This window comes from Procambarus clarkii, chromosome 40 (genome assembly GCF_040958095.1).
Source record: "Procambarus clarkii isolate CNS0578487 chromosome 40, FALCON_Pclarkii_2.0, whole genome shotgun sequence".
Classification (NCBI taxonomy): Eukaryota; Metazoa; Arthropoda; class Malacostraca; order Decapoda; family Cambaridae; genus Procambarus; species Procambarus clarkii.
In genome coordinates, this window is record NC_091189.1 from 10,279,300 (window position 1) to 10,307,128 (window position 27,829).

Genomic DNA, 27,829 nt, shown 5'->3' on the forward strand with positions numbered 1-27,829 from the left:
GGCCCCTTGTGGATTTGTTCACTCGAGTCCTGTACTCACCTAGTAGTGAGGATACTTGATCTTGATGATGTTACTTGTCTAATCAGTCCTTACTATCTTGATAAGGATGTCGTGCTGTTGTTGAGAGGATCATCTCGAGTAGGTTATCGTGCTCGCTACTGACGCTTCCAAAATATGATAATTTTTTCGAGTGAAAGAGAGCATAATAAATTCCTTGTTTTATAGCACATTAAATATTTAAAAGTGTGCATCGATGCCGATGGTTTTGTGCAATAGCCCGTGGCCAGATTCACGAAGTAGTTAAGCAAGTACTTACGAACGTGTACATCTTTCTTCAATCTTTGACGGCTTTGGTTACATTTATTAAACAGTTTACAAGCATGAAAACTTTCCAAACAGCTGTTGTTATTGTTATAAACAGCCTCCTGGTGCTTCGGAGCTCATTAACTGTTTAATAATTGTAAACAAAGGCGCCAAAGATTGAGAAAAGATGTACAGGTTCGTAAGTACTTGCGTAACTGCTTCGTGAATCTGGCCCCTGGGAGTGTTGCAATTAGGGAATGCTTTTTCAGGTGGATGGATGGTAACTGCCCCACCATCCCCCAGCTATACTTACGCAACATGTTAGTCAGGAAAAACAAGTTTTGCACGCAACTGTTGTCGAGGTAGGAGTGATAAGGAAGGATAGAGTACGGATGGATACTACCTGGACAGGGTTCTGGGAGTTGTTCTACTCCCCAAGCCCGACCTGAGACCAATCTCGACTTTTGATAACTTGGTCCAACAGGCTGTTGTTTGGAGCGGCCCGCAGGTCCGCATATCCACTAAAACTCGGTTGGTCTGGCACTTCTTGCAAGAACCTTTGTAGAATAAAAATAGAGCAATGGTTCTATTATAGAACCACAGTACACTGTTCTATTACAGAATAGAATAGAATAATGCAGAATAGAACCAGTGAAGAGCAGGGGTGCCATAGGTACAATCAGAGAACATTGTATAAACATTAGAGGTTTACTGTTGTTCAACATCCTCCCAGCGAGTATAAGAAATATTGCCGGAACAACCGTGGACATCTTTAAGAGAAAACTAGATAATTTTCTCCAAGGAGTGCCTGACCAATCGGACTGGGGTGGATATGTGGGCATGCGGGCCACTCCAAGCAACAGCCTGGTGCACCAAGCTCTCAAGTCAAGCCTGGCCTCGGGCCGGGCTTGGGGAGTAGAACAACTTCCAGAACCCCCATCAAACAGATATCAAGGTATTAAACCTATCTAAGTGCCTCTTGAATACATCCACCTTTGTTCCAGAAATATTTCTAATACTTGCTGGAAGGGTGTTGAACAGCTGTGGACCTCTGATGTTCAGACAGTGTTCTCTGTTCCTATAGCACCTCTACTCTTCACTAGTACTATTCTATATACTGGCTGTGGTCGAAGAATCCAGTCTGAATTATTGCCTTGTTCAATGGAATCACAAGAACTTCATGTTTCTGTGAGAAAATATTAGCGGTCGTTTTATGGGATGGAACCCGCATCCTCTCCTACGTCCTCGATATTGGTTTCCGTATTTTATGTTTACACAAATTTGGCATAAATGTGCTGCGTTGGTGAAGGTGGTAACGCCTTGATGTTTTGAGCAGAGACAGTGAAGTAATGCTAATTGTCTCTTTCAGGTTAGGATGCGGTGAGCCAGGGTCATGGAGGGGTCTAAGGACAACAAGCTCCTCTGTATGCACCGCCTCAGCCCCACGCCCTTCTCCTCAGGTGAGTCCCTCCTCTGTACCTCTTCACACACACTGGTGAATTGAGATTGAAACAAGTTTATTGAGGTATAAATACACACAAAGGGATGAGGTAGCTCAAGCTATTCTCACCCCGTTCAGTACAACGTTTTAATACATAAACGTTGTACTGAACTTCTTTTACACATGCTGTATGATACCACACACACACACACACACACACACACACACACACACACACACACACACACACACACACACACACACACACACATACTTTTATGACTAGGTACATACATATAAGTTGCAATAGACATTCAGACAATTCAAAGGTTATAATCTTACTTTGAGGTTACCTTGAAGTGCTTCCGGGGCTTATCGTCCCCGTGGCCCGGTCGTCGACCAGGCCTCCTGGTTGCTGGACTGGTCAACCAGGCTGTTGGACTTGGATGCTCGCAGCCTGACGTACGAATCACAACCTGGTTGATCAGATATCCTTTGGAGGTGCTTATCTTGGTGCAAAAATTTCTCCAGAATATTATAAATTATAAATCATTTCTTTGTGACACATCCAGGCTATTTTAACACAAATATTATCATCTCTTCTCAGGTGAGCCTTTCATCTGTAACCCCTCTCCACCCCCCACACACAACAATATTAAGAGTAACCATAATAATAATAAACCATTTATGTTTAAATTCGTTAACGTGAATGTTAGAACTAGCTGCAGTTCGTAGCGAAAGCACTTGGAATTCATATTTGTCTGGACCTTACACACTGCAGTTATTCTGCTAGAGCGAGACAGGCAAGAGTATACGGGTAGGTGAACCCCAGTAACCAGGAGGCCTGGTCGACGACCGGGCCGCGGGGACGCTAAGCCCCGGAAGCACCTCAAGGTAACCTCAAGGTAACCCCATGTGTCGGTGTATATATATACTGAGAGTTTACTTAATCCTTAAACAGTTCAGCGCTGAAGTGTACCTAATACCTAGTCAGTAAGCCCGTGTGATGGTCTTAGCACACACTAGATGTAGAGCGACTCACTCTAGGCGTTGATAAGCCTTATGCCTAACTCTAAATTAATCCGATTAGCGAGTGTATGAAATTATATGAGATAAATTGTTGTTGCTTTGAGTAATTTTGATATATAATATAAGCAAGTAATTATGAACACATTTCTGACACCTCACACGTTTTAAATGTTTTTGACTCGTATTGTTTTGTTAAACCAACTAACCCCTTACGGATGAAAATCCCATTTTCTCAGTTGTGAAATACATCGCAGAAAACGGTAGATATCAGGCCACGCAAACTCAACTATTTCGAGGCTTCCTCGCTATTGATTTTATTTCTTTTTGTTGTTGTTGCTTTCAGATTATTTTTTATTTTATAAATTAGGTTAGTATCTAATATATATATATATATATATATATATATATATATATATATATATATATATATATATATATATATATATATATATATAAATATATATATATATTTATATATATATATATATATATATATATATATATATATACTGTATATATATATATGTCGTACCTAGTAGCCAGAACGCACTTCTCAGCCTACTATGCAAGGCCCGATTTGCCTAATAAGCCAAGATTTCCTGAATTAATATATTTCCTCTAATTTTTTTCTTATGAAATGATAAAGCTACCCATTTCATTATGTATGAGGTCAATTTTTTTTTTATTCGAGTTAAAATTAACGTAGATATATGACCGAACCTAACCTACCCTAACTAACCTATCTTTATAGGTTAGGTTTGGTTAGGTAGCCGAAAAAGTTAGGTTAGGTTAGGTTAGGTAGGTTAGGTAGTCGAAAAACAATTAATTCATGAAAACTTGGCTTATTAGGCAAATTGAGCCTTGCATAGTAGGCTGAGAAGTGCGTTCTGGCTACTAGGTACGACATATACATATATATATATATATATATATATATATATATATATGTCGTACCTAGTAGCCAGAACTCACTTCTCAGCCTACTATTCAAGGCCCGATTTGCCTAATAAGCCAAGTTTTCCTGAATTTATATATTTACTATATTTTTTTTCTTGTGAAATGATAAAGCTACCCTTTTCTCTATGTATGAGGTCAATTTTTTTTTATTGAAGTTAAAATTAACGTAGATATATGACCAAACCTAACCAACCCTACCTAACCTAACCTAACCTATATTTATCGGTAAGGTTAGGTTAGGTAGCCAAAAAAAGCTAGGTTAGGTTAGGTTAGGTAGGTTAGGTAGACGAAAAAACATTAATTCATGAAAACTTGGCTTAGTAGGCAAATCGGGCCTTGAATAGTAGGCTGAGAAGTGCGTTCTGGCTATTAGGTACGACATATATATATATATATATATATATATATATATATATATATATATATATATATATATATATATAGGGTATTAGATTGTTTTCGTAGATTTTTGGTCCCATATTTTGTTACAAATATTTTAAAACTATCAAAATAATTGCCTTCATTTGTTAAGCTATTGCAAGTATAATTGTTGTGTGCTAAGGAGTGAACATTTACTGAAGACTTGATGGAATACTTTAATCACAAACGATGGTTAATCACATTACTCGTCAGACCCAACGGGGGGGTTAACTCCGACTGACCACGAGACAACCCGCCCGTTTGGAAAGTCTGCTCACAAGCGATTGGTCCCGGGTTCGATCCCCGCGCAGGATGTGTGACGTTTGGGCACGTTTCCTCACACCCGATGTGTCTGTTCTCTTAGCAGTCAATAGGTACGCGAGTGCTACTAGGTAAGCACTGTGGGTAGCATCCCAGGGAATGTTCAAGAGGGTTCAAGTTCAATTTCAATTTCAAGAGGGAACTTGGTACTCGCCTGTAAAGCATACACAAGTAACCAGGCTATGGTAAGGCGGTATGTAGCGGTGTCCAACAGGCTGGTTGACCCAGAATATCGACCATGAGGCCTAGTCAGAGACCGGGCTGGAAAGACATTAATCCCTTGAACTGCCTCAGGGGGGAGTTTGCTTATTTTAAGATGTTGTCAGAAAAGTGACAGATCTTAGCAAGATAATTTACTCCTGGGAAAAGGCAACATTGGGCCGCTGAGGCAGCAGCCATCAGCCCTGGCACAGGGCCATCGTGACTACCATGTTTCGCGCCCGTTAAATGTCTGAATACATTTCTTCGTAATTACATTAGGGTTCATTCTTAAATCTTTGCCAGGAGAGTTCAGAATTTCCCCCTCAGTAACAACACTACAAGGCAGGGGCCGACCTTGAGAGACTTTTTACGGGCTATTCATGCCCGTGCCACCTCTTGGGTGGCTTAATCTTCATCAATCTTGAGAGACTGGCCGTGTACCTCTGAGACGCGTGCTGAGAGGAGAGTCTTTACTGACGTCCACAGTGTGAAAGCGGAGGTGTTTGTGTGTGTGATCGAGATGGTAGATTATTACCTTATTATTATTAACATCTTTATTGACAAAATTAATTACATTACCGTGATGTGGTTGGTAGTTTATGGTGCGAGGGGAGGGGGGGGAAGGGAAGTTTGGTGTGTGTAAAGTTGATATAATGTTGACCTTTGTTGCAGCAGACGAGGGCGCGGAGAGTGGGGATGACAGCGAGGAGGACATTGTCACCAACTACCTCGCTGGGTCAACGGGGACTCCCTTAGTTACCAGGGACAACCCCACATCCCCTCACCATCACCACCACCACCATCATCACCACCATCACCACCACCTCCTGCAGCAACAGCACCAACAGCACCAGCAGCACCAACAACAGCAGCAGCAGCAACAGCAGCAGCAACAAGAGCGCAGCATGCAGCAGCAGCAGCAGCAGCAACAGGTGGTGGTGGCGAGTGTGCAGCCCGCCCACGCCCACGGGCCGCCTCGTCGCCTAGTGCGCATGGCAGAGATCCCTACCATGGACTCCATCACAGCGGAGAGTCTGGGCATGGGTGCCTCGGACGCCTTCATCCCGCCCATACCCACCATCAGCATCACGCCTCACTCACCCATCGCTCACAAGCCCTTCACCGTGCTCGGTGAGTACCCTCGGCCTCACTGCTCTTATATACTGCTATATAGTCGTAATGGCTTGGCCCTTTCTCCTCATAGTTCCCTTCAAACTTATTTTGTAATTGTTTTTATTATTTCAGCACGAGTGATGTGTTCCTGTATTATACTGATGTATTCCAATTGCGTATTGATGTATTCCCGTAGGGTATTAATGTACTTTGACATACAGATGTATTCCTGTGGCATACAGATGTATTCCTGTGGCATACTGATGTATTCCTGTGGCATACTGATGTATTCCTCTGGCATTCTGAAGCATTCATGTGACATACAAGATAATCCTGTATTTAGCGACAACATTTAGATGCATAAAACTTCTTTATGGATAAACTTGATCCGTCGATTCAAGGGTGACCTGGTATGCAGTGTTGCATAGCATTGTCACCCCCCCCCTTACCCCCTCCCAGCGAGTCTTGCAAAATATTGACCAGAAAGACAAGCAAAGAGTCCCTCGTACAATTACTGGGGTCGGCCTCTGGGGCATATCGGAGACACCACCACCTTCCTCCGCTGACTGAGCGTGCGATGTGCGTGTGTGTCTTGCTGGGGGGTCGTATCCACTCCGCTCTCGCGAACTTGAAGCCGTTTTGTCTAACCAGGAACATCAGCTCCTGGTTATGCCAAACGAACTTGATCAGCTCATCTATTGGCGTTGCGTTTTGAATTCCACAAGAGCACTGGATTTTTTTTTTTACACTCTAGCCGCTGCTGAAGAGGCCCAGCTGGTGCCTTACCAAGAACTTAGGAGCCTCTGTCAGATGAGGCGGTGACCGTGGCATCTGTCTTCCTCCTCCTCCTCCTGCCCTCCTGTGGCTGCAAGACCCAGCAAACATAACAGTTTCCTCAACGGATATAACTTAATTTGTTGGACAGTTTTAAGAATTGTGTTTATCATTGGTCGCGGTGTTGTGTTGCTGAGGTTGGCCGCCGCTTCTCACCATCTCTCACCAGCCCGTTATTTCCATTACACCCTCCGTCAAAAAAATATAAAAAACGTGGTTTTGACGTACCCACACGCGTTTAGTCAACCTACCGGCGCACCGGAAACATGGTACCGGAACTATGTTTCACCAAGGGCACCATGGGTACTGAAAGAGTGTGCAGAGGCACTTTGCTTGCCACTCTCCATAGTGTATAGTTGGTCACTGGAGACGGGAGACCTACCAGAAATATGGAAAACGGCGAATGTGGTCCCAATATACAAAAAAGGCGATAGACAAGAGGCACTGAACTACAGGCCAGTATCCTGGACTTGTATACCATGCAAGGTGATGGAGAAGATCGTGAGAAAAAACGTAGTAACACATCTGGAGAGAAGGGACTTCGTGACAAATCGCCAACATGTGTTCAGGGAGGGTAAATCTTGCCTGACTGGCTTAATAGAATTCTACGATCAGGTGACAAAGATTAAGCAAGAAAGAGAAGGCTGGGCGGACTGCATTTTCTTGGATTGTCGGAAAGCCTTTGACACAGTATCGCATAAGAGGCTGGCACTTAAGCTGGAGAGACAGGCAGGTGTAGCTGTAAGGTGCTCCAGTGGATAAGGGAGTACCTAAGCAATAGGAAGCAGAGAGTTACGGTGGGGGGTTAGACCTCAGATTGGCGTGAAGTCACCAGTGGAGTCCCACAGGGCTCTGTACTCGGTCCTATCCTGTTTCTGATATATGTAAATGATCTCCCGGAGGGTATAGACTTATTTTTCTCAATGTTTGCTGACGATGCCAAAATTATGAGAAGGATTAAGACAGAGGAGGACTGCTTGAGGCTTCAAGAAGACCTAGACAAGCTGAAGGAATGGTCGAACAAATGGTTGCTAGAGTTTAACCGAAGCAAATGTAATGTAATGAAGATAGGTGCAGGAAGCAGGAGGCCAGATACAAGGTATTATCTGGGAGATGAAATTCTTCAAGAGTCAGAGAGAGAAAAAGACTTGGGGATTGATATCACGCCAGACCTGTCCCCTGCAGCCCATATCAAGAGGATAGCATCAGCGGCATATGCCAGGCTGGCCAACATAAGAACGGCATTTAGAAACTTGTGTAAGGAATCATTCAGAACTTTGTATACCACATATGTCAGACCAATTCTGGAGTATGCAGCCCCAGCATGGAGTCCATATCTAGTCAGGGATAAGACTAAACTGGAAAAGGTTCAAAGGTTTGCCACCAAACTAGTACCCGGGCTGAGAGGTATGAGCTACGAGGAGACACTACGGAAATTAAACCTCACTTCGCTGAAAGACAGAAGAGTTAGGGGGGACATGATCACCATATTCAAGATTCTCAAGGGAATTGATTGGGTAGAAAAAGACAGGCTATTTAACACAAGGGGCACACGCACTAGGGGACACAGGTGGAAACTGAGTGCCCAAATGAGCCACAGAGATATTAGAAAGAACTTTTTTTAGTGTCAGAGTGGTTGACAAATGGGATGCATTAGGCAGTGATGTGGTGGAGGCTGACTCCATACACAGTTTCAAGTGTAGATATGATAGAGCCCAGTAGGCTCAGGAACCTTACACCTGTCGATTGACAGTTGAGAGGCGGGACCAAAGAACCAGAGCTCAACCCCCGCAAACACAACTAGGTGAGTACAACGGGCTTGTCATCCCTCGCCCTCTTCCCTCATCCCTCTAGTCGCCATCTCTACTTTATTCCCTATCTCCTCCTCCTTCTCCTTGCGAGTCCTGTTTTCCAGGAGTTGTATTTCCTGAGAGGCTTCGACTTTGGCGAGTGTTGAGGGTCCTCTGGCCCCCCTCCTCCCCAGACTGACTGTTCACGTCTTCCCTAATGAAATCTCAGAGCTAGGAGCGCGCCTGTATAAGCAGGTTATCAGGTTATCCTGAGAGGAGTTCAGGAGAGAGAGAGAGAGAGAGAGAGAGAGAGAGAGAGAGAGAGAGAGAGAGAGAGAGAGGGAGAGAGATTATCATCTTATGATCAAGACCAACAGACTAAACAAATTTCTTGAATAACATGATGTAAAATAACTAAAATTTTGAAGGTTGAAATTTAATTTTACTAAGATATTAATAAAAAATAATGTAGAATAGAATATAGGGTTTATTTAATAATGGGGGCTCATTTAATTGAATATAAGCTGCTTTTTTAATGCACCATACTGAGCACGCACGCACGCAAACACACACACACACACACACACACACACACACACACACACACACACACACACACACACACACACACACACACGGGGGGGGGGGGGCCTCGTAGCCTGGTGGATAGCGCGCAGGACTCGTAATTCTGTGGCGCGGGTTCGATTCCCGCACGAGGCAGAAACAAATGGGCAAAGTTTCTTTCACCCTAAGTGCCCCTGTTACCTAGCAGTAAATAGGTACCTGGGAGTTAGTCAGCTGTCACGGGCTGCTTCCTGGGGTGTGTTGTGTGGTGTGGAAAAAAAAATAGTAGTTAGTAAACAGTTGATTGACAGTTGAGAGGCGGGCCGAAAGAGCAAAGCTCAACCTCCGCAAAAACACAACTAGTAAACACAACTAGTAAACACACACACACACAGAATATACAACTAGGAGAGTACGCACGCACGCACGCACACACACACACACACACACACACACACACACACACACACACACACACACACACACACACACACACACGCTCTCAATCAATCACAGTCTCTCTCTCTCTCCCTCTCTCTCTCTCTCTCTCTCTCTCTCTCTCTCTCTCTCTCTCTCTCTCTCTCTCTCTCTCTCTCTCTCTCTCTCTCTCTCTCTCTCTCTCTCCCTCCCCCTCTCCCTCCCTCCCCCTCCCTCCCCCTCTCCCTCCCTCCCTCCCTCCCTCCCTCCCCCCCCCCCCCCCCCCTCCCCGGCGTGTTTATATTTAGCACTAAAACATTGCAACTTAAAGATTCACACATTTGTACTAGGAATTATTACTTTGGTAAATCTTAAAAGAAATTTGGCCTTTCGACCAAATCTGCCAGAATATAATATTTCTGCGAGTTGCTCAAGAGTCCCTTCCAGGTGGCGCCTTGAAGGAGCCGAGGTCACTGTATGTTATTGTATTTTTCAACCTGTAAAAAAATGTTCCCCTTCCCTGAAGCTCCATTATGGTCAGAAGAATTTTAGCTGCGGTTGATTAGTTGGTAAAATATTGAAGATAACCATCAGTAAATGACTCTTAAGAAGGTGGGTGGTGGATTTTGCCCTAAGAAGCGTTTGTCCTGATAAAAGTGTTGAGACAGGGTTTTTTTTTTTTCCTCCTCTCAATGGACCGTGAAATACGACTAGGTCTGGGGCGGACGCGGCGGGCTAGACTCGTACGGTGAGGGAGAAGCTGCTTTACGAGGAAGCTGGAAAATGTCACCATCGATCTGTCTTAAGATTAGATGCTGGGGGGAGGGGGGGGGGGAAAGCATGAACGAGCAAGTTTAAGGAAATTGTACGAGGCACACGAGGCACGGTGGGGGTGATGCAGTGATGCTCTTGCTCGGGTCAGCGTGTGTCTGGGCACGCAGGCTATTTTTTGTGTGATATTATTCATAATTGATTGAGTTCTGCGGAAACGTTAAGTCTAATTGTGTTTTGTTAATAAATCACCATCAACCAGGCTGTGATTCATACGTCAGGCTGCGAGCAGCCGCGTTCAACAGCCTGGTTGACCAGACGACCAGCTGAGAGGCCTGGTCGGAGACCGGGCCGCGGGGCATTTTATCCCCGAAACATCCGCAAGGCAGGCTGACAGACACAGACAGACAGACATACAGACAGACAGACAGACAGACAGACAGAGAGACAGACAGACAGACAGAGAGACAGACAGACATACAGACAGACAGACAGACAGACAGACAGACAGACAGGAGGAGGGAAGCGTGTCAAGGTATCGACTGCCAACGGTCTAAGAATCAACTAGTGGGACTGCTCGTATCCTCTAGACTGTAAACAGTGTTGTTATTGTGATATGTTTTTTGTTTTGTTTTATTGCATTTACATTTATGTTCATTCAAAAACTGGAGCTTTGTCTGTGTCTGGCCACAACAGCCATTCATTACGACGTCCCACAGTGCCAGACAATAATACGTAGATTCCCCCCATCAGTCCAATACACTTGCATGAGGTGTGTGTGTGTGTCTCCTTTGGTGCCTTGGTTTACACTGCCTTAGTCGAGAGCACTCTCTCTCGCCTGATTGGCTGGTTGAGTGGCACTCGATGAATGGACGGCCCCCAGGCGGTGAGGCACACTCACGGCGTCTACATTTATACATTTTTTTTTTTCAGGCTGGTAATTATTTGCTGGGAGTGCGTTTACTGTTGCGAATGACTTATATGGTAATTTGACACATTCATTTGCGAGTTTATACATTTAGTTTTTATGTTAATGTTGTAGTTTATATGTTGGTCTCCCAAGTTAACGTAAGGTGTAGGATTTTGTATTTTGTAGATCTACTCATCATCTCTCATTTTTTTTTTTTTTTTTAATTTATATATTGTAGCTTGCATATTAGGTTGTGGTTTACACTTCATCTTGTAGTTTTAGCGACAGGTTGTTTATATATGATATTGTTGTTTACATGTTGGGAAGTGCTTTGAATATTGTTTAGTAGTTTCCATATTGGATTGTTTGCTTATTGAGTTGTCTTCAATTGGCTTGTAATGTACCTACTGAACATTGGACATTGTTGTGCAGTTCACACTTTGTCTTGTCTGTGAACATATTATTTATTCATTTTCCAGTTTGCTTAAGAATCTTAAGTACAAAAAGCATATACATAACTCTTGTTAAGACATTATCCTTAAAATTTAAAAATGAAGAACAGTATTTGCGTCATCCTTTTCATTACGCGCTTATTCAGAGCTTAATTTTGCCGTTATAAACGTGTGGATGGCGGTATTGCAGACACTATGCAGCCAGGAACAGCTCTGTAACTCCGTGCTAATGCTGGTTTTCATCTCAGTTGTCTCGTTTGGCCAAGATAATGCAGAGTTAATGAACTGGATCAGTTCACCCTACCAGTCTTCACGCGTTTTCTTTCTCGGTCTTTGTTAGTGAAAACAGGATTTTTCGGGTGTTGACAATATCATTTGCTTGAGACTATGGGTCTTGTGGCAAATTTTGCCGTAAATGTTTTCCGATTGTTAAAAAATTATTATAGAGCAAAATATATTGTTGATGCGAGATGGTATCTGTATGTGTGGCATTAGATAGCAGCAAGGGGAAATAAACAATGGTTTTGTTCAAATTTTGTTCAGTTTGCCAGAGAGAGGCGTCAACAATTCCATGTATATAGAATATATACATGGAGGCGTCAATACCCCGTGTATTGAGCTTTGATTGTAACGTTTTAAGAGTGTACGAGTCATGAGATGTGGTGATCCAGGTAAATCCAGGTAAATCCAGGTAAATCCAGGTACAAATGTCTAAAAAGTCACAAAGTGTTGGTACAGGTATAACAAGTGTTCCACAAGGAGTATGCGTTAACTGTCTGCTGTAAGTGTAGACAGTTAACGGGGTAGTATAGATATACTGAGGGGGATGGGTATGAATAGGTATTTTCAGTTGGTACTAATTCTATTTCTACTTTACACACTTCCATCATCTCTTTAGACTTTCACTTGCCCGTTCACTGAGAAAGGGGGAGTGAAGCAGGTCTCCTCAGATGTGAATGGTATGCTTTCTCACTCTGGTAACTAGATGCATAAGGTCTAGTTCCTCGGGAAATGGGAGTGAAGGATTAGCGATAACATTTGTGGAATGAGGAAGAGGAATCCTACTCATTTTAGCAATTCCTCCGTCTCTGAATGGGGCTGTTAGAGTGCAATAATTTTCCACCCTAGAGAGCACTAGTGTCTTGAAAAGTATCATCATTGGTATGGCGTCCCTTGTTTGGAGGGTCCTTGTTATCCAAACTGTCATTTTTCTTGCAGTCGTGACAGCTACTTTATGGTGTACAGGTAAGGTCTTCCAACATGACTACTCCTAGATCCTTTATATCGCTCTTTCCCTTCTATAGTGTGATTTTGATTCCAGGTTATATATAGTTTCTGTTTTTACATTTTCGTTTTTTTCATAGCGCAGGAGCTGGAGCATACATTCATCGATAGGTTTTCTACCACAGGATAGTGGTCGACCATCAGCCGTTCTTCTCTGACTGTACCTTTCACATACCTTCCAGGTGTCACGTATAGAACATGTTCTCGCAATATATGTTGGAGAAACATAGGGAACTCTTCAGTTGAAAGCCGAGGTTCACTTCAATGAAAGAAAATGTTAAGGCAAGGTCTTTAAATGTGATCAGAAACCATCTTTTACCTTACGCAGTAACTACATGGTATTAATACATGATAATCTTGTAAACTCTACAAGTTTACAAGATTATCAACTCTAATCTTATAGAACGTAAGGAATTTAAAGATTTAGTTTGAAGAGGGATTGATTTTGTACCAGAAATGTTAGGATTTGGTAAGAGATGAGGAGAGGAGATGCGACAGAGAGAGAGAGAGAGAGGGGGGGGAAGGCAGGGAGGGGAGGGGGGTTGATTTTCTGTGCGAGACGTGAGGAATTGCTGAGTGTTGGGAGGAGGAGAGAGAGGCAAGAGGAGTAATTACCAGATGTGTCTGGACTCGCGACGGACGAGAGTCCCACTGGTTTATACACATGTAACATACACATATATTTTTGTGGAGGGGGAAGTGGATATATTTCTCTGCTTCTGCAAGTGTAAAATTATGGAATATATGCTGCTGCTTACACTCTGCTGCTGCTTATACTTTGCTGCTGCTTACACTCTGCTGCTGCTTATACTTTGCTGCTGCTGCTTACACTCTGCTGCTGCTTACACTCTGCTGCTGCTGCTTACACTCTGCTGCTGCTGCTTACACTCTGCTGCTGCTGCTTACACTCTGCTGCTGCTGCTTACACTCTGCTGCTGCTGCTTACACTCTGCTGCTGCTGCTTACACTCTGCTGCTGCTGCTTACACTCTGCTGCTGCTGCTTACACTCTGCTGCTGCTGCTTACACTCTGCTGCTGCAAGTGTAACGTCAAGTAAAATAAAATAATAAACAATATGGGAAAAGTCATATCAAATTGGAAGATAATATAAAGTAATTGAAAATAATATGCAGCAAGGGAAAATAATGTATAATGAAAAAATATAGGAAAATATATAATGGTGGAAAAAATATATGTAATTATAGAAAATTAATAAATTATTATGTAATAATGGGAAAATAATATATACTTATAATATGTATAATATGTAATATTGGAAAATAATATTTAATATTGGAAATATATAGCAATGGGAAAAGTATAAATAATAATGGACAAATAATATATAATAATGGGCCAATTATAGTTCGACAGCAGTAGTGGCGGCTCGCAGGACGAGGCGAGGCGCTCGGAGCCTCAAAAGAGCTAGTGTAAGGTACAGAAAGTTCATCAAAGGTCTTCAAGTGTAAAGTAACGCGAATAAGAGCAAACGGATATGAAATAATTTGAAATATATGAAGTAGCAAAAGTGTAAAGTAGCGCAAGTGTTAACAAAAGTGTAAAGTAAGGCCAAAGCAACAGGTGCACTGGTGGTATAATATGCCTATATTATATATGTGAAAAGAATATGCCTTCACAAGCAAAACAGTGAAGTATAAAGTGAGTGTAAAAACAATAACGTTACTGCAGTGTAGTATTTATACTACATATAAAGTACATACATAAGTACATGCAGTAAGGTTATGTACTTATTGTTCTGGCGGCCCAGAAGGTTTTCAGGGAGCATTGTAATTTTTACTCATTCTTATTCACATATAATTTGCGTTTTGTTTACACAAAAATAATAATTGAGAGTTCCTACATGTCTTCCAGTCTTTATTTTGTGAGTTTATACCCTTCCCCAGGAAGCGGCCGAGGCAGAAACAATTGGGGCAGAGTTTCTTTCACCCCTGATACGCCTGTTCACCTAGCAATAAATAGGTACCTGGGAGTTAGACAGCTGCTACGGGTTGCTATCTGGGAATGTGTGTGTGTGTGTGCACGTGTGTCAGAAATATATGTAGTAGACATAATAGAGGAAAAAATAGATTGGATAGAAAGGCGGAGTCCAAGAGCTAATAGCTTGATTCTGCAGGCACAAATAGTAAATACACATAGACACAGACAGACACACACACACACACACACACACACACACACACACACACACACACACACACACACACACACACACACACACACACACACATGTGTGTGTCGAACAAATCATGTGGTCGAACAAATGGTTGTTAGAGTTTAACCCAACCAAATGTAATGTAATGAAGATAGGTGTAGGGAGCAGGAGGCCAGATACAAGGTATCATCTGGGAGAGGAAATTCTTCAGGAGTCAGAGAAGGAAAAAGACTTGGGGGTTGATATCACGCCAGACCTGTCTCCTGCAGCACATATCAAGCGGATAACATCAGCGGCATATGCCAGGCTGGCCAACATACGAACGGCATTCAGAAACTTGTGTAAAGAATCATTCAGAACTTTGTATACCACATATGTCAGGCCAATCCTGGAGTATGCAGCCCCAGCATGGAGTCCATATCTAGTCAAGGATAAGACTAAACTGGAAAAGGTTCAAAGGTTTGCCACCAGACTAGTACCCGAGCTGAGAGGTATGAGCTACGAGGAGAGACTACGGGAATTAAACCTCACTTCGCTGGAAGACAGAAGAGTTAGGGGGGACATGATCACCACATTCAAGATTCTGAAGGGGATTGATAGGGTAGATAAAGACAGTCTATTTAACACAAGGGGAACACGCACAAGGGGACACAGGTGGAAACTGAGTGCCCAAATGAGCCACAGAGATATTAGAAAGAACTTTTTTAGTGTCAGAGTGGTTGACAAATGGAATGCATTAGGGGGTGATGTGGTGGAGGCTGACTCCATACACAGTTTCAAGTGTAGATATGACAGAGCCCGATAGGCTCATGAATCTGTACACCTGTTGATTGACGGTTGAGAGGCGGGACCAAAGAGCCAGAGCTCAACCCCCGCAAACACAACTAGGTGAGTACAACTAGGTGAGTACACACACACACACACACACACACACCGGGTAAACAAGGATAAACTATTAAACACTGGTGGGACGCGAACAAGGGGACACAGATGGAAACTGAGTACCCACATGAGCCACAGGGACGTTAGAAGGAACTTTTTCAGTGTCAAAGTAGTTAACGGATGGAATTCATTAGGCAGTGATGTGGTGGAGGCTGACTCCATACACAGTTTCAAATGTAGATATAATAGAGCCCAGTAGGCTCAGGAATCTGTACACCAGTTGATTGACAGTTGAGAGGCGGGACCAAAGAGCCAAAGCTCAACCCCCGCAAGCACAAATAAGAGAGTACACACACACACACACACACACACACACACACACACACACACACTAGAGGGAGCCTGGTTTTAAAGGTAGTAGAATAAGCGATGTGTCACACAGGCTCACACCTGCTGACATCCCAGACTCCATCCAGCCTTAAAGGGGAGAATTCCAGTGCAAATCCGTGCAATGTGGTTTTTATTTATTATTTTGTGTGTGAATTGCTGATTAAATTCCCGGGGTTCAAGCTAGGAGGGCAGGACCTTCCCAGCGTGTGTGATGCGGGTACTCGACTATACGCTGGGCCCGTTAACTGCTCAGCGGGTAGATGGGTCAGAAGTTGTCCAGTAATTACGTCTCCACTTTCGAAATCTTTACATCTCTCCGCGATTATGACGGCACAGTCTGTATTAAACAGTTTACGAGCTCCGAAACTTGGCAACCCAAGGTTATTATTATTATTCGGCATACCTGGAGCACACCTGGAGCATACCTGGAGCATTCCTGGAGCATACCTGGAGCATACCTGAAGCATACCTGGAGCACACCTGGAGCATATACCTGGAGAGGGTTTCGGGAGTTTCTCTACTCCCCGAGCCCGGTCCGAGGCTTGACTTGTGAGAACTTGGTCCAACAGGCTGTTGCTTGGAGCGGCCCGCAGGCCCACAGATCCACCACAGCCCGGCTGGTCCGGCACCTCCTGCAAGAACTTGTCTAAGTGCCTTTACGCCAGATGTCACCATCTGGTGTAGAGACACTTGGGTACAGGTAATGCGTGGTAACTAGCCATTATGTGGGGGAGTGTTGATGATGGGGGATAAATAGGTATTATGCTAAGTTATAGTGAAGGTTGGGGTAAATAGGTATTTTCGCGCGCGCGCGCGCACACATAAAAAAGAATAACGTCTGCGGCATATGCGAGGCTGGCTAACATCAGAACAGCGTTCAGGAACCTGTGTAAGGAATCATTCAGAATCTTGTACACCACATATGTAAGACCAATCCTGGAGTATGCGGCCCCAGCATGGAGCCCGTACCTTGTCAAGCACAAGACGAAGCTGGAAAAAGTCCAAAGGTATGCCACTAGCCTAGTCCCAGAACTAAGAGGCATGAGTTACGAGGAAAGGCTGCGGGAAATGCACCTTACGACACTGGAAGACAGAAGAGTAAGGGGAGACATGATCACAACCTACAAAATCCTCAGAGGAATCGACCGGGTAAACAAGGATAAACTATTCAACACTGGTGGGACGCGAACAAGGGGACACAGGTGGAAACTGAGTACCCACATGAGCCACAGAGACGTTAGAAGGAACTTTTTCAGTGTCAGAGTAGTTAACGGATGGAATGTACTAGGCAGTGATGTGGTGAAGGCTGACTCCATACACAGTTTTAAATGTAGATATGATAGAGCCCAGTAGGCTCAGGAATCTGTACACTAGTTGATTGACAGTTGAGAGGCGGGACCAAAGAGCCAAAGCTCAACCCCGCAAGCACAAATAGGTGAGTACAAATAGGTGAGTACACACACACACACACACACACACACACACACACACACACACACACACACACACACAGGACCTTGTAAACCCCATGTCAGTCCAATTCAGGAGTTCGCAGTTCCAGCGTCGAGTCTGTATCTAGTCAAGCACAAGAAGAAGTTAAAGTTGAGAGGTCCACCACCAGAGTAGCCCCCGAGGTCAGGTACATCATCTATGAGATAAGACTTAAACCTCACGTGCAGACGATTAGTCACAATAACGTGGTTGAAGATATTCTGACTAAACCACACATCAGAAAATGACGCTGATGTTTCGCTTCGTCATGGGCCATTATCACGTCCCTAGAAGACGGAAAGAGTTAGGGGGAGACATGATTACCACCTACAAGATGATCAAGAACATGAACATGGTGGATAGACAAACAATTTAGCACGGGTGGTACGCGGACAAGGTAACACGGGTGTAATACAGTAATATAATGTAATACTCTATGTACCCAAGTGAGCCTCAGAGATATTAGAAAGAATTTTTTCAGTGTCAGAGTAGTTAGCAAATGGAATGCAGTGGGAAGTGATGTAGTGGAGGCCGGCTACATACAGAGTTTCTAATGTATGTATGTTAGAGCCCAGTAGGCTCAGGAACCTGTGCACCAGTTGATTGATAGTTGAGAGGCGGGACCAAAGGGCCGAAGCTCAACTAGGTGAGCCCATATGCACGGGCGGGCGGGCGCACGCACCCTCCCTCACATGGACTCTGATGTGTGTTGTGAAAAAATCATACTCTGAATATGGTGAATGGTGTGAAAATTCTTTACACCAGAAATAATAAAAAAGTGAATATTAGTAATAGTGTTATGGCGTATAATAAAATATGATATTTTTTAATTATACACCATAGCAGTGGTCTGTCAGTCTCTATATCCCTGTTTATCCGAATGACTCTACTTGTTTGAATGGTAATTGTTGATTTCGGGGATCTATCTTTGAGTTTATGAAGCCAATATTGGTCATGTTGTGTGTCGCTGGTACGAATGTTGATGGTCTTCGTTTTTGGTGCAGGCAGGTCAAGGGTCAAGGGTCAAGATGGCACTTGTTCAGAATTCTACTTGTCCTCAGGCCAGGCTCGTCCAGGTGACGGCCGAACGCATTCGTCAGTTCCACAAACTCAAAAGTTGTATATTCTCAATTACTGTATAAGGTAATATTACTTCATATTAGAATGTGCTGAATAGTTAACGTAAATAATAGTTAGGTTAGGTTAGGAGGATTAGGATCTGTTTGGTATTTGGATCATATGGTGTTGCAGTACGTGGGTGAAGCATTTACCAGAGGTGAAATTGGAGCAGAGGCCGTGAACGAAGCTTCATGCAGGTCGGCGTTCAATCCCCGACTGTCCAAGTCGTTGGCCACCATTCCTTTCCCCCTGTCCCATCCCAAATCCCTATCCTGACCCCTTCCAAGTGCTGTATAGTCGTAATAGCTTGGCGCTTTCTCCTGATAGTTATGTTCTGTTCGTCATCAGTTGTGAGTCCTGTGCAAGCTGTTTTGGTGGCTGGATTAACGAGCCTGCATATAGATTAACGAGCATATGGCGTTGGTTGGTGAGGACGGGATGTCAAATTTGGAGTACCTTATCACGAGTCCTGCCTCCTGCTCTCGCAGGTGGCGGGAGGCGGGCCGGGGATCGCAGCACCCGCGCTACGAGAGAGAACTGTGTATAATTCTTTCCGTCAAAGGGCATCTGGACGAGAGGCAGGAATGAGATGTTTTTTCCGTACAGCCCCACAGCCCCTCGGGATGACTCGAGCCTGCTGGGCACACTCACCCTAGAGCCTTCTGGCTCTAGCAAGCACACAGATGGCAGCCTCCTTGAGGCTACCTTGAGGTGCTTCCGAGGCTTAGTGTCCCCGCGGCCCGGTCGTCGACCAGGCCTCCTGGTTGCTGGACTGATCAACCAGGCTGTTAGACGCGGCTGCTCGCAGCCTGACGTATGAGTCACAGCCTGGTTGATCAGGTATCCTTTGGAGGTGCTTATCCAGTTCTCTCTTGAACACTGTGAGGGGTCGGCCAGTTATGCCCCTTATGTGTAGTGGAAGCGTGTTGAACAGTCTCGGGCCTCTGATGTTGATAGAGTTCTCTCTCAGAGTACCTGTTGCACCTCTGCTTTTCAACGGGGGTATTCTGCACATCCTGCCATGTCTTCTGGTCATGGCAGGATGTGCAGAATACCTCCGTTGAAAAGCAGAGGTGCAACAGGTACTCTGAGAGAGAACTCTATCAACATCAGAGGCCCGAGACTGTTCAACACGCTTCCACTACACATAAGGGGCATAACTGGCCGACCCCTCACAGTGTTCAAGAGAGAACTGGATAAGCACCTCCAAAGGATACCTGATCAACCAGGCTGTGACTCATACGTCAGGCTGCGAGCAGCCGCGTCTAACAGCCTGGTTGATCAGTCCAGCAACCTCCTCCAACCCGCTCTCTCTCTCTCTCTCTCTCTCTCTCTCTCTCTCTCTCTCTCTCTCTCTCTCTCTCTCTCTCTCTCTCTCTCTCTCTCTCTCTCTCTATATATATATATATATATATATATATATATATATATATATATATATATATATCCACTTGACCATCACGACCGGACAAAATGAGGTGATAGCCGAGGCTATTTGAACCACCCCACCGCCGGCACTCGGATAGTAATCTTGGGCATAGCATTTTACCAAATCACCTCATTCTTTGGGGCACACGTGAGGAACACAAATGCGAACAAGCCTGAATGGTCCCCAGGACAATATGCAACTGAAAACTCACACCCCAGAAGTGACTCGAACCCATACTCCCAGAAGCAACGCAACTGGTATGTCCAAGAATATATATATATATATATATATATATATATATATATATATATATATATATATATATATATTTTTTTTTTTTTAATTATTAAAGGATTTATTTTCTACAACTTTTCTTTCCTATCTGCAACATCTTGAGATAAGGAATGAATGCATGAGGTAATTTTTTTTGTATATATATATATATATATATATATATATATATATATATATATATATATATATATGCACAGACTTGCTTATAACCACAAGCTGAAGTGTATAACTTTTTAGACACTCAACCCACCAGGGGACTCGAACCTTGTTGGCCAGTGTTCGAGTCCCCTGGTGTGTTGAGTGTCTAAAAAGATATATATATATATATATATATATATATATATGTCGTACCTAGTAGCCAGAACTCACTTCTCAGCCTACTATGCAAGGCCAAATTTGCCTAGTAAGCCAAGTTTTCATGAATTAATTGTTTTTCGACTACCTAACCTACCTAACCTAACCTAACCTAACTTTTTCGGCTACCTAACCAAACCTAACCTATAAAGATAGGTTAGGTTAGGTTAGGTAGGGTTGGTTAGGTTCGGTCATATATCTACGTTAATTTTAACTCCAATAAAATAAAATTGACCTCATACATAATGAAATGGGTAGCTTTATCATTTCATAAGAAAAAAATTAGAAAAAATATATTAATTCAGGAAAACTTGGCTTATTAGGCAAATCGGGCCTTGAATAGTAGGCCAAAAAGTGAGTTCTGGCTACTAGGTACGACATATATATATATATATATATATATATATATATAATGTTGCCCTCCCATTCCCTGTTGTTGTGTGTGTTGGGGAGGCAGGTTCCCTCCTGCATTTAAAATTTTCTTGAGGTTATTAAAGATATTTAGGTTTTCTCTGGACGTTCTTCCTGCTGTGTGCCACAAACAAAACCACTACAGAGCCCTTAATACATTGAAGTAAGAAAAAAACACAATTACTGTCTCTCGTATTACACACACTTTTGTGTGTTGTGGCTTATTAGGTGTTTTGAGGCCGTACAATGGGCTCGAACCCCTCATACCTGGGTTCCTCAGACACACGCACTACCGACTGAACCATAATGAGCCGTAGTGTTATATCGCTAATCTGAAGATACTACAAGAGTTTATTTGTCTTTTTTCTCTTGTGGTAAATTCGTGCCTGTGTGAAGCACAAGATTTAGAACAAATCTTAAGTTACTGTATTAGTTACACTTTATTTTATAGTAGACGGGTTTGTCATGATTGCAATGACCTCGTAGATTTGACACTCAAGTTGCACATTTTAATAAGTTGATAACATTTATTAAATAGGCGAGGGAAGATGTAATGCCAACAATAAAAGCCCCGTCAGTAGAAATATTTGGAGTGACATTAACGGTAGTTGTGACATAACTGGTACTTGTGACATAACTGGTACTTGTGACATAACTGGTAGTTGTGACATAACTGGTAGTTGTGACATAACTGGTAGTTGTGACATAACTGGTAGTTGTGACATAACTGGTAGGTGTGACATAACTGGTAGGTGTGACATAACTGGTAGGTGTGACATAACTGGTAGTTGTGACATAACTGGTAGGTGTGACATAACTGGTAGGTGTGACATAACTGGTAGGTGTAGCATAATTAGTGGTGAAAGCGTAACTGGAGGTTGTAGCGCCACAGTAGTTGTAGTGTAATCGGTAATTGTATCGTAGTCGGTAGTTGTAATGCAACTGGTGGTTGTAGCGTGTAATCATAGCTGTAGTTGGTGCAGGCTGAACATTCTTATTGTGATAAATTTTCATGTCGTTTTTCAATACTGCTTGGCGCTGCTTCCTTGCCGTGTTCCCGTGGGCGGTCTAGACCGGAGGCCGAAGAGACGTTTTTAATGACTTCCTTCCCAGGTCTTACCTGTCCAGCTCGGCCTCGTATTTAGAGGCAGTTTTCCCTTTCATTAGATGCATTTCCGCGTAGTTGACGAGTTTTTGGTCTGTGTTCTAATGTATTATTTCATTTCGCGTTGTTTTAATTCGAAGAAAAGGAATTTTGTTTTTTTTATCCCGCTCTTAATGTATACCTTCAGTTTGCTTGGAGTCTTTTTTTTTGTTTTTTGAGATATATACAAGAGTTGTTACATTCTTGTACAGCCACTAGTACGCGTAGCGTTTCGGGCAGGTCCCTGGAATACGATCCCCGCCGCGAAGAATCGTTGATACAACCAAGTACCCATTTTACTGTTGAGTTAAACAGAGGCTACAGTTAAGGATTTGCGCCCAGCAAATCCTCCCCGGCCAGGATACGAACCCATGACAAAGTGCTCGCGGAACGCCAGGCGAGTGTCTTACCACTACACCACGGAGACTTATATAACCCCAAGCCCGGCCTGGGGCCACGATTGGCTTGTGGTAACTTGGTTTAATGTGGTCTTGCTTGGGGGTGGCCCACAGATCCCCATGCACAGGCCGGGTTGGTCCGCTACCTCGTCCAGTCATAGAGTGGGAGGGGGTTGATTTATAGATGGGCAGGAGGAATACATTTGTGTTTATAATGGAGCCATCTGTTATGGGTTGGCATACCTTCCTCTCCATCAGGGCTGCACTCTCCTTCGTTATACTCTGTCTCCTGTTTCGTAGTGTCGTGTGTTCATCCCCCTCTTCCTCTACCATGTCCATCATCATCATCATCACCTCCTTCCCCCACACTCCTGCCTCCTGCTTGCCTGGCAGGAGGCCAGGGAGAGAGAGGGACCCTCCTGCCTGCCTGCCTGGTCACCAGGGAGTCTCAATCTAAACAGTGTGTGTGTATTTACTATTTGTGCCTGCAGGGACGAGCTATTAGCTCTTGGACCCCTTCTTTCTATCAGATCTATTTTTTGTTCTAAAGAAACTCTGCCCATTTGTTTCCGCCATCGCCGGGGATAGATCCCCGGACCCTAGGACTACGAATGCCGAGCGCTGTTCACTCAGCCGTCAGGTTCCTGTGTACTCAGTTAATTGTGCTTGCGGGGGTTGAGTTCTGGCTCTTTGGTCCCACCAAAGTGTCCCGTGTGTGTGTGTGTGTGTGTGTGTGTGTGTGTGTGTGTGTGTGTGTACTCACCTATATGTACTCACCTATATGTGCTTGCAGGATCGAGCATTGACTCTTGGATCCCGCCTTTCTAGCTATCGGTTGTTTACAGCAATGACTCCTGTCCCATTTCCCTATCATACCTAGTTTTAAAAGTATGAATAGTATTTGCTTCCACAACCTGTTCCCCAAGTGCATTCCATTTTTCTACTACTCTCACGCTAAAAGAAAACTTCCTAACATCTGTGACTCATCTGAGTTTCCAGTTTCCACCCATGTCCCCTCGTTCTGTTATTATTACGTGTGAACATTTCATCTATTTCCACTTTGTCAATTCCCCTGAGTATTTTATATGTCCCTATCATATCTCCTCTCTCCCTTCTTTTCTCTAGTGTCGTAAGGTTCAGTTCCTTCAGCCGCTCTTCATATCCCATCCCTCGTAGCTCTGGGACAAGCCTCGTCGCAAACCTCTGAACCTTCTCCAGTTTCTTTATGTGTTTCTTCAGGTGGGGGCTCCATGATGGCGCGGCATACTCTAAGACGGGTCTCACGTAGGCAGTGTAAAGCGCCCTAAAAGCTTCCTCATTTAGGTTTCTGAATGAAGTTCTAATTTTCGCCAGTGTAGAGTACGCTGCTGTCGTTATCCTATTTATATGTGCCTCAGGAGTTAGATTAGGTGTCACATCCACTCCCAGGTCTCTTTCTCGAATCGTTACAGGTAGGCTGTTCCCCTTCATTGTGTACTGTCCCTTTGGTCTCCTGTCACCTGATCCCATTTCCATAACTTTACATTTACTGGTGTTAAACTCCAGTAGCCATTTCCCTGACCATCTCTGCAGCCTGTTTAAGTCCTCTTGGAGGATCCTACAATCCTCGTCTGTCACAACTCTTCTCATTAATTTTGCGTCATCTGCAAACATTGACATGTATGATTCCACTCCTGTAAACATATCATTTACGTAAATTAGAAAGAGGATTGGTCCCAGCACCGATCCTTGAGGTACTCCACTTGTTACTGTTCGCCAGTCCGACTTTTCGCCCCTTACCATTACCCTCTGGCTCCTTCCTGTTAGGTAGTTCTTCACCCATACTAGGGCCTTTCCGCTTACTCCTGCCTGCCTCTCAAGTTTGTATAGCAGTCTCATGTGCGGTACCGTATCAAAGGCCTTTTGGCAGTCAAGAAATATGCAGTCTGCCCAGCCTTCTCTGTCCTGCCTTATCCTTGTTACTTTATCATAGAATTCTAAAAGGTTTGTTAGGCATGATTTCCCTGTCCAGAACCCATGTTGGTGCTTGTTTACAAACCCAATGCTCTCCAGGTGCTCAACAAGTCTTAGCCTAATTATTCTTTCAAGTATTTTGCAGGGGATGCTTGTCAGTGATACGGGTCTGTAGTTAAGTGCCTCCTCCCTATCACCCTTTTTGAAAATCGGTACGACATTTGCCTCCTTCCAGCAACTGGGCAATTCTCCCGACATAAGTGACTCATTAAAGATCATTGCCAGAGGCACGCTGAGAGCCTGCGCTGCCTCTTTGAGTATCCACGGTGATACTTTGTCTGGTCCAACAGCTTTATTTGCATCCAGTGTTGTCAACTGTTTCATTACATCCTCTGCTGTCACCTCTATATCCGATAGTCTTTCATCTTGGGTAATCTCTTCTAACAATGGGAGCTGCTCAGGCTCGGTTGTGAACACTCCATGGAATTTTGCATTCAGTACCTCGCAGATTTCCTTGTCGCTTTCTGTATATGCCCCTTCTGTTTTCCTCAGTCTTGTCACTTGGTCATTTACCGACATCTTCCTTCTTATATGGCTATGTAGTAATTTTGGTTGCTTTTTCGCTTTGACTGCAATATCGTTCTCATAATTTCTTTCCGACACTCGTCTTATGTTAATGTAATCATTCCTAGCTCTGTTACATCTAATCCTGTTGTCCTCTGTCCTTTGTCTTCTGTACTTCCTCCACTCCCTCCTGCTTCTCACCTTTGCTTCCTGACACTGTCTATTAAACCATGGGTTATTATATTCCCTCCTGCTTTTTTCCTTTATTGTTGGAATAAATCTATCTTCAGCCTCCTTGCATTTCAATATGACTTGGTTCATCATACCTTGCACTGTTTTTCCTCTAAGTTCTTCCTCCCACTGCACTTCTCCCAGGTAGTCCCTTATCCTTCTGTAGTCCCCTTTTCTGTAATCAAGTCTCCTTTCCCGGACCTCTTGTCCTTTGGTCACAATTTTAAGCTCCATCATGTAGTCAAAGACTAGGACACAATGGTCACTAGCTCCTAGTGGTATTTCATGTTCCAACTGCTCGATGTCTTCTACATTCTGAGTGATAATGAGATCTAATAGGCTGGGCGTATCCCCTCCTCTTTCCCTAGTATCTTCTTTCACATGCTGTGTTAGGAAATTCCTGTCAATAACGTCTACCAGCTTCGCTCCCCAGGTCTCCTCCCCGCCATGGGGATTCCTCGTTTCCCAATTTATCTCTCCGTGATTTAGGTCCCCCATGACCAGCAGCTTCGCTCTCATTCTATGCGCTAAAGTTGCTGCCCTCTGCAGTTCATCCATACATGTCTTGTTGCTGTCCTCGTACTCCTGCCTGGGCCTTCTACTGTTTGGTGGGGGATTGTAGAGTATCAAGATTACAATCTTCTTCCCATCCACTGTCAGAGTTCCATGTATGAAGCTTGTGCTTTCATTGGTACCCGGATTTTCCAGCTCATCAAACTTCCATTTCCGCTTTATTAGTAGTGCCACTCTTCCTCCCTGTCTCTGTGTCCTTTCTTTTCTTATCACCTGGTACCTCTCTGGAAAGATTGCATCCGAGATCATGCCATTTATTTTAGTTTCCACTATTGCCACTATGTCTGGGTCTGCCTCACTAACTCTTTCTTTTATCTCTTCTGCTTTATTGGCTACCCCATCAGCATTGGTGTACCAAACCTTGAGACTCTTCTTGGAAACTCGGGTGTCAGAGTTCCCCCTTTCACCAGGGGTCTGGGGGGAACTGGGGGGTGTCTGGGGGGCAAGTGGGGGCTGTGGGGGTGAGTGGGGGGGGTGCTAGGGGGGTGCCTGGGAGTGCCTGGTAGGCGAATGGGGTCTGGGCATCTAGGGGGGTAGGAAGGGCATAATGGGTCTGAAAGTTAGGGGTCTGAATAGCATAGGGGGGTTGAGAAATAGAGTGTGTGTGTGTGTGTGTGTGTGTGTGTGTGTGTGTGTGTGTGTGTGTGTGTGTGTGTGTGTGTGTGTGTGTGTACTCACCTACCTGCAGGTCGAGTTAGACTTCTAGCCCCCCACCTTCCGAACATTCTTAGATTAATGCAATGATTCACTTCTCACGCTTGCATTTAACATTTATGAATCGGATTATTTACATATATATATATGTATATGACATATGCGAGGTACATGATAAAATATATGTCAGAATATAATATATGTAATAAGATGCTTAGAGAATGTAAGATAGATAGAGGTGTGTGTAGAAGAGTGAGATGATGAGGCTCATCATCTTCAGTGTGAGAGGTGAGAGGGGAGGGCGACAGAGAGGGTGAAGCGCCACAGGTGAGAGTGGGTGAGGGAGCCTGCAGCCACAGGTGTCGGGTCAATGGTTACCTGGATAATTCATCAAGGCTGGGAGAGGTGCGCTTTGGCTTCTGCTCCTCTCTCTCTCTCTCTCTCTCTCTCTCTCCCTTCCTACGCCTCTCCTTGCCTTCTTCTTCTTCTTGTGGTTCTTCTTCTTCTCCCTCCCTATTCCTCCTCCCCTTCTGCTTCCCCCCTTCCTCTCTCATCTCTACCCTTCCATCCCCTGTCTTGCCTTATACCTTTCCCTCTCTCCTCATCCCCTTCCCACCCCCTCCCCCCTTCCCACCCCCTCGCCTCATCATCCATCCATCTTATAAGAAGTAAGATCACAAAATACATGGAATCACAGCATCTCCATAACCCCGGACAACATGGTTTCAGAACAGGGCGCTCTTGCCTGTCGCAGTTGCTGGACCACTATGATATGGCATTAGATGCTATGGAAGACAAACAAAACGCTGATGTAATTTACACAGATTTCGCAAAAGCTTTTGATAAATGTGACCATGGTGTTATTGCACATAAAATGCGTTCAAAAGGAATTACCGGGAAAATAGGCAGATGGATCTACAATTTCCTGACTGACAGAACCCAATGTGTAATAGTCAACAAAA

At 44.0% G+C, this 27,829-nt stretch overlaps 1 protein-coding gene across 1 annotated transcript in view; it reads left to right on the forward strand.

Annotated features, from left to right (window-relative positions):
- Positions 1-27,829, forward strand: part of LOC138349887 (protein hunchback-like) — a 370,035-nt gene that overhangs the window by 311,039 nt on the left and 31,167 nt on the right. The window contains exons 4-5 of the mRNA XM_069339059.1: positions 1,673-1,763; positions 5,345-5,803. Of these exons, the coding sequence (XP_069195160.1) occupies positions 1,697-1,763; positions 5,345-5,803 (526 nt within the window). The 5' untranslated portion in view covers positions 1,673-1,696. The remainder of the gene's footprint in view (positions 1-1,672; positions 1,764-5,344; positions 5,804-27,829) is intronic.